Source organism: Drosophila rhopaloa, unplaced genomic scaffold (genome assembly GCF_018152115.1).
Source record: "Drosophila rhopaloa isolate 14029-0021.01 unplaced genomic scaffold, ASM1815211v1 contig_2, whole genome shotgun sequence".
NCBI lineage: Eukaryota > Metazoa > Arthropoda > Insecta > Diptera > Drosophilidae > Drosophila > Drosophila rhopaloa.
Genome location: NW_025335083.1, coordinates 6,160,288 through 6,169,493, shown reverse-complemented (window position 1 = coordinate 6,169,493; position 9,206 = coordinate 6,160,288). Strand labels below are relative to the sequence as shown.

Here is a 9,206-nt window from a genome sequence, read left to right as displayed (position 1 = left end):
CAAGGGCAGAGGACATACATAGAGCTAGGCCACATGTGTTCGCCCCTTTTTGGGGTGCTTACCCTCGGCTATCGTTGTCTGGCAATTTTTGTGCTTTGCTCATCAGTCCTGATCGTGCTTCTGCTCCTGCTTTAGCCCCTGCCCCCTTTGCCACTCCTTGCAACTGTAATAAAACTCCCCATTTGGTCATTTGGCAATTATCCCGATAAATTAGCAGTCGGACAATGGCACAGCAGCGTCGCGTCGCCATTCAACCACCCACAGCCGCTGACCCTCAACTTCCTCCTTCGTTTTCGGAAAATGAACAAGGGCTGCCACAATTGCTAAATGTAGACTTTGAATTTAGCGATTTCAAATGTCCAAGCGATTTTATGCGGCCTAATCTTGCGATTCAAAAGGATTATAGCCGTATGTAGGTTAACATTGATCAAATTGGATTACACTTTTGAACGGTTGATGAGTACCATTCAAAAGTGAGATGAAATGCTTCCAAGTCAAGAAATTTGCAATAGCTTGGTGTCCGTTGATTTCGCCACAGTTTTTGTTGCATATTATATATTTTGTGGACCAAATTAGTTTGTATATCACTGATACAGTTGCAGGCGATAAGTCGCCGCTGAATGCGGCACACAAAACAACAAAATTACAACAAAAGAAAACCAAAAGAAAACCTTCCGATTCGACTAATTTAACGTTATTTTTTAATTATTAAGCTTTTCAAAATAATATCCCCGCGCCACTTTGCCTTGATTTATCACCCTAGGGAATTTTCAGATACAGAAATGATAACCAAGTTTTTTAATGGAAAAGACCAAAACTGTTTATTGCCCACAAAAGAATTTGCCATTGAACAAAACCCTACTTTTAAAATTAAATAGTCTAAAAAAATTATAGGAAAAATATCCAAACTGGAAAATTAACCAATCAATTTTTATAGACCGAAAAAAACTTTTTTAATGAGAATCTTCTTGATCTAATTTTTATAATTAGAGGCTAAAATAGTTAAACTAATGTGATGAAATATTTGGAGCTGTCACTTGTCCTTTACCGCACCTAAATTTAATAATCCAGAGTAATATTTTTAGTTTTCATTGCATTGAAGGCTTTGTACATTTCGTTTATTTTGATGTCCATACCCGTCCCTATAGCCCCCAAAGTAACTCGTTTTTTTGCTCCTTGACCAGTTTTTGTTGGTAACATTTTTCAGGTGTGGAAAATCGGCTTTTCAGGTTAACAAAATCAACTTGGTAACGAATTAAAACGAACCGAAAAGCGAGTGGCCAGCAAAAACAGACACAAATGCAAACAGAAAGGGGTTGGGGATGGGTGATGACTACGGGCTTTGGAAAAATGCAAAATCAACGAGGGGCTGGCAAAAACGAAGGCAGCGAGCGTGTAAAAGGCCTCACAAACTCAATCAATCAACGGACGGGACGGTATAAAGCGCGTATACGCAGTGTTGTCCATGCCAAAGTAACAAATGAACAGACACACATGCAGCGCAAACACAGACAAACACACACACACACACGCACACAGACTCAGGTTGTTAGCCGCTTGTTTCGCACTGCTTGCCAAATACCACAAAATCTATTTCGATTCGCAATCAAAATCCCAAATTCCATTTGTACTATGACGAGTACGGACTGTGCAGAACGACTATACGGCCTATCTGTGCGTGTGCGGAGCAGGCCGGAGCGACTGCGATTGGGAACTCGTGGCCAACTTGTGCTTGAGTGCTTTCGTTTGTATTTAGTGGTGGACTTAAAAATACACAGGCCCCCGGACCAGATCCTTGCCCCTGGCACACCTCCCCCCAAAAAGCGGGACTCCCACAAAGGCCGTGGCCACAAACGCATCCGGCGCTGACGTTGAACGATGAGTCGCCGCTGAATGCCGGACACTATATGCCCATGCCCAAGCCCATGTCCATGTCCATGTCCTATTCCCATGCTCCGAACACTGGCCAAAAATCCCACTTTACACCACCATGCTCAGCATCCGGCATAAGATATTAATGTTATTTTTATAGCAAGATGTTAAAATAGTGTTAATAGTTTATTAATTATTTTCGTGCATCATCTATTTGTCTACCCAATAGTTAAAGTTTTTTAAAATGTGAAAGACAGGCAGTCTTAATTATATTTTTTCATTTTATAAACTTGTCATTTTTATTCTGTATCTTTAATGAATTATTTGTTATCAACGTTTTAAATGCTATTGGATTTTTTAAACAGAGTTGCAGCCACTATTTTCATAGTCGACGATTTAATTTGCCCAATCTGTCTGCCTTTAAAACATACTACAAAATTTTCTAATATTAAAATAATATAAGTAAATTTGGGAGTTACCTATAATATTTTCAATTTAGAAAATGAAATGATCAGAAAAATTTTGAATTTTGGACTTTAATAATAATTTTTAATAACCGTTTTCATAAAAAAGTTTTCAAATTTCAAGTTAGAAACTTTGTTTATCGACCTTCTTTTCATTCTTCTGATAAACAAATTGTGTCTTGCATTACTCAATTTTAAATTACATTCGCGTGGCCTTAAAAATAAATTTAATAATTTTAAAAAACACATTTAGTAATTACAATGAAACTTAAAACTGTAAGCTGATATATGCCGATTATTATTTCTGATAACTGAGTAGTGTATGTATAAGATTTATTTTGTTGTGCCGGAGTGTTATATGAATAACTCTTAGGAAATTGTAATTTTTTCCGGTCGATTCCCGATCCAGCGCAGTGCATCCGTTTTCAATCCGCCCCTTCTTCACCAGTTGTCCATTCAGCTGCCATGTTTTCCAATTTTCGGCGCACTGCGTTGCATTCAGATTCGTTTAGATTCGTTCAGATGCAACAGCAACAAGCGGCGAGGGAAAATCGTCGCTCGCTTTTCCCGAAATTTAGTCATTGTTCGCGAAATTGCTTATAAAAGCGGCCCTAGTCAGCGACTCCCTTGGTCCCCTTGGTCCCCTTGGCCCCCTTTCCCTCCATTTTCCGGACTGCCCCTGGCCCAACTCAATTTGACCTGCCATGTCGACGCTTTAGTTGGGGCACATTCAGATGAAGGGGAGTGCGTGGAGCTGATTGCAACTCTTTGGCTTTGGCTTTGGCGGTTGGACAACCGCAGCGAGCCGCTTTTTGATCGTCGGGTGCCTAAGTAAAAATATTATTACACTCTCGCGACCCCCAGTAAAAGGGGGTTTCCCAGTGGGTCAATACAAAAACCGGGAAAAAGGCCCCCTGCCTCTCGGAAAACCACTTGCGCCCCATCGCGAGTTTATTCGCCGGGAAATGTTGTAAAATTAACAAAACGATTGAGTGGAAGAACCGCTGGGGCTAACACTTCGTCCGAAGTGGATGCAATTGGCTGGGGAACTGTTACATTTTGGTATATCAGGTGAAATTGCGAATAACGAAAGCTAAAATAGACATCATACGCTGAAGCATATATCTTATATAGGGTTCTAATCTAATGACCTTAAAACTAGATATAAGATAAGTGCGTAAGATAGCATAAGAACTATGTTTAAAACTGTACTAAATATTTAAAAAAAAAAGAAAATAAATTAATATACCTTTGAAGCTGTTAAAAAGTTAAATATTCAAATTTAGCATATTAATATGCTAGGTCGATTTTTCGATAAATTGTTTTGACCATATCTTTGGCTATATGATAAAGTTGTCCGGTTTTTATAAAAGTATAAAATCGTAAAAAACTACTATAACTAAAAACTTCTATAACTACTACTTTTAAGAAAAAACGAAGATACATTTTTTATTTTACTAGAAAGCTCCACGAGACTGGATTGTCTGCAAGCTACCGTGACGAAACAGATTCCCTAGGAATTTTAAAATATAAAACAAATGATTTTTATACAGGTCTAACCTTTACAAATATTCTATTAAAGTGCTTATTTTTAGTAATCGGATATAGAGGAGAAGCTTGTACGTTAGTACTATAATTACGAGTAAAACCGAATACTAAAATCTGATAATAAACGCACAGCCAAATATTGTTTAATAATACAACCATTAACATTTTTACCATTTATTTTTTATATTAGTAACCTTTTTTGCTTTGATAAATATGGAGCCCCCAAGTTGCCCAATTTGTTCAGATTGAATAAACAATCGATGAAATTCTTACCGAATAAGAAAGGTAAAATATCTTCTAGATGCGACTGGATTTTAGTTTTCCAATGGTATTGATATATTTTCAAATGTCTGGCCATGATTGTGTTATCTTTTTATAATTGGGCCATGATAAATACGGTTACAAGGCTGGCAGACTTTCGTGGAAAACAACTAGGGGCTTAACCTCAAGCGAAGCTTCGGGCTCCTGCAAGCAGTAAAATAAATAGAAGATACTTTTTGAATTCTTTGGAACGACATATAGATCAGAAACTTCCAGTATCTACATTAATTTTTGATAAAAATCTAATGACAAAGTATTTAATTATTATAAGCAATTATGAAATTAATAAAATCGATTGAATGCGGTATTTTGATTTAATTAGCTTCTTTTAAAAGAAAATGCCCTAAGTGTTTGGCGAGATATAAATATTGGAATATATATTACAAGTACAATTTTACATAATAGTTTTTTATTATTGACTTCCATTTGTGTTGTTTTGGTTTCAATCATCCCTCGGCAGTGACAGTCGTTCCCACGTTTGGCTTCGTTTCCTGCGGTTGCACCAGCGCCTTGATGGGCAGTAGGTGCTTCAGAGGCTCCAAAATATGTGCTTGCTGCAGATAGGTGAGCTGCTGCTGCTCCAGCTGCAGCAGGCTGATCCCCAGGTGAACGGTTAGCGACTGCGGCGGGAAGACGCCGTGGATGCACCGCTGCACATAGGGCACCAGGTCGTAGGCCAGGCACGAGCAGAGCCGAACAAATGCCTCCCGTTCGCTGCCGGCGAAGGCCTGCTGCTCCTGCCGATAAAAGGCCAGAACTCGCTGGGCGGCCTGTTGCAGGGAGTGCTGCAGGCAGCGGGTCACATCCGTGGCCAAGGCCAGTGGAGCACACAGCCGCAACTCGTTCAGGGCACTCAGATAACCATTGCACAGAGCGGCCAGCGGATAGAAATCCAACAGCGTTTCCGGTGGCGCATAGGATTCCTGTTCGGGATCCACCTGCTTGCGGGCGTGGGAGTGCAGCGCCACCTTGTTGATCAGCGTGAATCTCTCCAGCTCCCGCTCGAACTGCTCGTTCACCTGCGCCACACTGCTCTCGAACCGACGCCGGATTACTCCCACGAAAATGGGGGCCATCAGCGCACGGAAGTCGGCGCCCACACGGCTAAAAGACAGCCCAAAGTACATGCACTGGCCCAGCACTGTCTCCACCGAGCCCACTCCCAGCTGAAGATCCCGCTCCAGGGTCTCCAGGAAGTCGTTGATCTGGGGGAGAGAGAATAATGAATACTTTTCTAGAAGATAGTTAAGAGGATCAAACCTTATTGTGCAACCAGGCCTGGAAGAGTCGGTCCCCATTGCAGCTGACACCCTGCAGCGGTCTCAACGAACTCTGGTTCTTTGAGCTACCCTCCTCCTCCTGAAAAATAGCGCGGTACTGGGTGATGATATTAAACAGGTTAATGCGCGTGATCTCGATGGTTTTCGACAGGTGTTGCTGGGCTAGGGAGAGAAAAAAGGGGATAGATATGTAGTAGAGTTTGGTAAGAAAATATTTAAAATACTTAATGTAAAACCATTTATCAAGCTTGTTTTTAATTGAAACACTGAACTTATTCGTTCAAATGCCTTTAGAATTCAAGATTTGCATCAATTGGGATATCCCATTTGTTATTAATCAATTTAACTAAGCTCTGCAAAAACTCTCAATTGTTCTTGTAACCATTTTGGCGACTTTATTTGATAGCTCATTGCACTCATTCTTTAGGACTTATCACTTTAGCTCACATGAAACGAGAAGTACTTACAAAACTTGAACTAATTTGTAGCCCTTTTAAATGTCTTAATTTAGTTAATTTAAATTCTGAATAAGCCTTACCATCTCCAGTGGGAATGGCTTCGAGGCAAGAGGTCAGCCAGGCATCCCTTGCCTGTAGGAACTTCAGTCGCAGCTCGTTGTCGCCGAAGGCCTGCATCCGGCGCAGGTAGCCCACGATCTGCAAGCACTTGGGCAGCTGCAGGTCCGTCCGGAGTTGGGACACCAGTTGCACCAGCATGGTGTGCCACAGGGCCTCCACCGAGCGCACAATGCTCTGGAAGGGATTTGATTAGATTGCGAGGGAATGAGAAGACAAGAAGAACCCACTGTGACCACGGGAATGTGGCCCTGGTGCTGGCCCAGGCGGGTGGCGTAGGCGGCCAGCTCCAAGGCCTCCTCGTAGCGACCCTCGCGGATGCAGCGCTCCATGAGTTGCGGCAGCTCGAGGACCTCCAGCAGTTGGGCGTTCTTCTGCAGCGTGATGGAGTTGAGGCGCCGCTGCTCGTTCAGCTCGGCGGAGTCCTGCAGGAAGCGCTCGCACTGGACGCTGAGGTCGGGCAGTTTGCCCACCAGCGTGTCCAGCTGCTGCTCCGAGCGCAGGAACTCACTGAAGATCGAGCGCGAGTTCTCCGCCGTGGTGATGAAGGTCCTGTAGTTGGAGATGGCCAGGTCCTGCGTCTGCTCCAGGATGCTGCGGGCCTCGTCCGCCAGGCGCGTCTGCTCCTTCTTCAGCTGCTCCACCTTGCAGGTGCCCAGTTTGGCCAGGTAGTTGTCCAGTTCCGGATTGCCACGCAAGTTGTCTGGTGGACACACGAAACCTGAGTTCTTTGGCCATTTCAGCCGCTTCCGAGGTCACACTCACCCGGCACTCCGTCCGGGAATATCAGCTTTAGCACCCTCTCGTTCTCCATATCCATTTTGTCCGGAAAATCCATTAATTCTGCGTTAAAACTTCTAAAGTCGGGAATTATCCAATTTGTTGTCGTCTTCGAAAAACAGCTGACTTCTAGCCAGTGTGGAAAGCGTTCAATTTTGAGGCTGCGGTAACGCAAGCGTGAGAAAAGAAAGTGTGCAAAAGTGCAGTCTATACGTCTGTCAAAAGCTAGATGATTTGTCACGCAGCTAACGCCTTTTCAAAAATGTGTGCTAAAAAACATGGGGGTATTTCCTAAACGACTGAATACATTTCCTGAAATTTCATGAATTCAACATCCTCTAAGCTGCTCAATCGTTGAAAACCAGAGTTGCACACCAATTTTTTTAACGCAGGACAACTCTGTAATTAAATTATATCGCTGCACGCATTATTAGTAGTCAATTAAAATTACACTAGAAGTCAAATTAAAAATTGTTCAGATCAAACTTAAAATTTTGATTAATAACTTAAGCAAAAACAATAAAAAACATGATTAAAATACAAGAAATGTTTGTTGAATTTTCAACGATTCAGCGTTTTAGTCGCTTTGGGATTTGCTAAAATAATAATAGTAAAAGTACCATTTTGTTATAAAATACATATTATATTTATTGATTTATTCAGGGGGACCGACGATTTCGAATGTCTCATTATTCAATTAACAACAATAATTTTAGATTAACTGCTTAAAAGCTGAAAGGATATACGAAACATTACCTTTTGTTTCGAAATTATTAATTCAAACTTCGCAAAGAAGAAACCGGACGGATCCCTTTAAAATAAGAACGATTTTTAAGTACTGTTTTCGTAATATTCAAGTAAACATTAGTTTAGTTTTTTCGTGAAATTTCGAAATGAACATCCTTTGCCAAGAATCTTATCATTTCGGTACGCATATCTTTTCTCCGGGGTTTTAGATCCCTGATTAAAGCGTTCATCTGGAGTGAACCTGCTTCTCAGACGCAACACTGCCGCAGTTATTATTTTGCCACTTTCACTTGCTGTGACCTAAATATCGATGGCAGAGATGTGACTGGAATGATTTTTTGTGGCGTATCACCTTCATAATTAAATTGCAAAGGGAGCAAAACTTTTGCAAAAGAAAATATTAGTTAAATATATATATTTTTTGTGTCTCAAGAATACAAAATTTTTAAGCAACAAATAAAAAAATTAATTGTTTACTTAGGGTACACCTACGTTTTTGCACAAATTTCGCAATGGCAATTATTTGGCAATCGCCAATGGAAACCGGTTTTTTGTGGACAGGAAAAAGGGAGTAAAAAATCCATCAGCGACCACCCACTCCACTGGTGGACCCGAACTCTCTCCGCCAAGCAACAAGTCGCCCCACCGCACCACCGCATCACCACCACCTCACCACCCACCGCACCACCGCACCACCACCCACCGCCGCCTGGTGGCGCAATTCTTACTCAATGGGAATTTTCGTGACCAATAAAAAACGGAGGATGAGGAACTGCAGTAACACAATATTGTTCAAGCTGTGTCTTGTGGGCGGGGATGGGGCAGCGGTGGGCAGTGGGCGGTGGGCGGCCCCGAGGGGCGGACGAGGACATAATAAACACACAACGATAATTAAACTGCGGTAAGTCCGGCCAGCAGACCGCTTTCAACAGTTCGCTGATAGCAGCGAGGGTCGGTCAAAAATAATTACAAGCAATTCTTATTTGTAGATTCATAACTTAGTTGATAGATAAAAAATATAGGTATAAAATATTTAGTTGAACAAAATGTTATTTTCCATTAGTCCATGTCCATACACTGATATTGCGGGATTTCAACAGTTTATTAAAAATTACTATTTTTCTTAAATTGTTAAATATGATTTTGACGTTCTTTCTGAAGTGCTTTAAAATTTATTTTTATTCAAGAGATTTATTGAAATCAAATTTTAATTTTTGCTAGTCCTAAAAATCTAAAATCCCGATAAATGTAGACAAATAAACTAACACACAAACTGTACGCTGTACTTTAAAAAAAAAATCCTCTACCAGTTATGATATTCACCGGTTCTAAAAAATAAAAATTTTAACGGTAACAAAGTCGTATTTAAAATAACAAAAATCTTATAGCCAAAAAACCTTTTTGATGTGTACACAAATTAATGTTTTTGGCTCATGAACACAAGTAACCTCTAAGACAACTGAAGAAATGGTTTTCCCAAATCAGATGGCTAACCGCACAGTCAACCCTCGCTAAGTGCAGCGCTCCCGCAATCAAGTCCCGAAGATGGGCGCCAAAACAAGCTCCGTTCTCGGCGCGGCGTCTAATCCTCGACTTTGGCAACAACACAGCAGCAGCAA

General features: G+C 41.3%; 1 protein-coding gene across 1 annotated transcript; it reads right to left on the bottom strand.

Moving 5' to 3' along the window:
- Positions 1 to 4,505: 4,505 nt before the first annotated feature.
- Positions 4,506 to 6,989, bottom strand: LOC108044911 (conserved oligomeric Golgi complex subunit 8). Its single transcript, XM_044459789.1, has 5 exons — positions 6,826 to 6,989; positions 6,291 to 6,763; positions 6,024 to 6,237; positions 5,466 to 5,647; positions 4,506 to 5,410 (listed from the first exon to the last, which is right to left on the bottom strand). Exons 1-5 carry the CDS (start codon positions 6,896 to 6,898, stop codon positions 4,652 to 4,654), a joined length of 1,701 nt encoding a protein of 566 aa, XP_044315724.1. The 5' UTR covers positions 6,899 to 6,989; the 3' UTR covers positions 4,506 to 4,651.
- Positions 6,990 to 9,206: the final 2,217 nt, after the last annotated feature.

Excerpts from the sequence above, each read along its gene's own strand:
- LOC108044911 (XM_044459789.1), bottom strand. The coding sequence starts at position 6,898 with ATGGATTTTCCGGACAAAATGGATATGGAGAACGAGAGGGTGCTAAAG. Across the intron at positions 6,238-6,290 it reads GCCACATTCCCGTGGTCACA|AGCATTGTGCGCTCGGTGGA; the intron begins GTGGGTTCTTCT and ends AATCCCTTCCAG. Across the intron at positions 5,411-5,465 it reads AGGCCTGGTTGCACAATAAG|ATCAACGACTTCCTGGAGAC; the intron begins GTTTGATCCTCT and ends TCTCTCCCCCAG.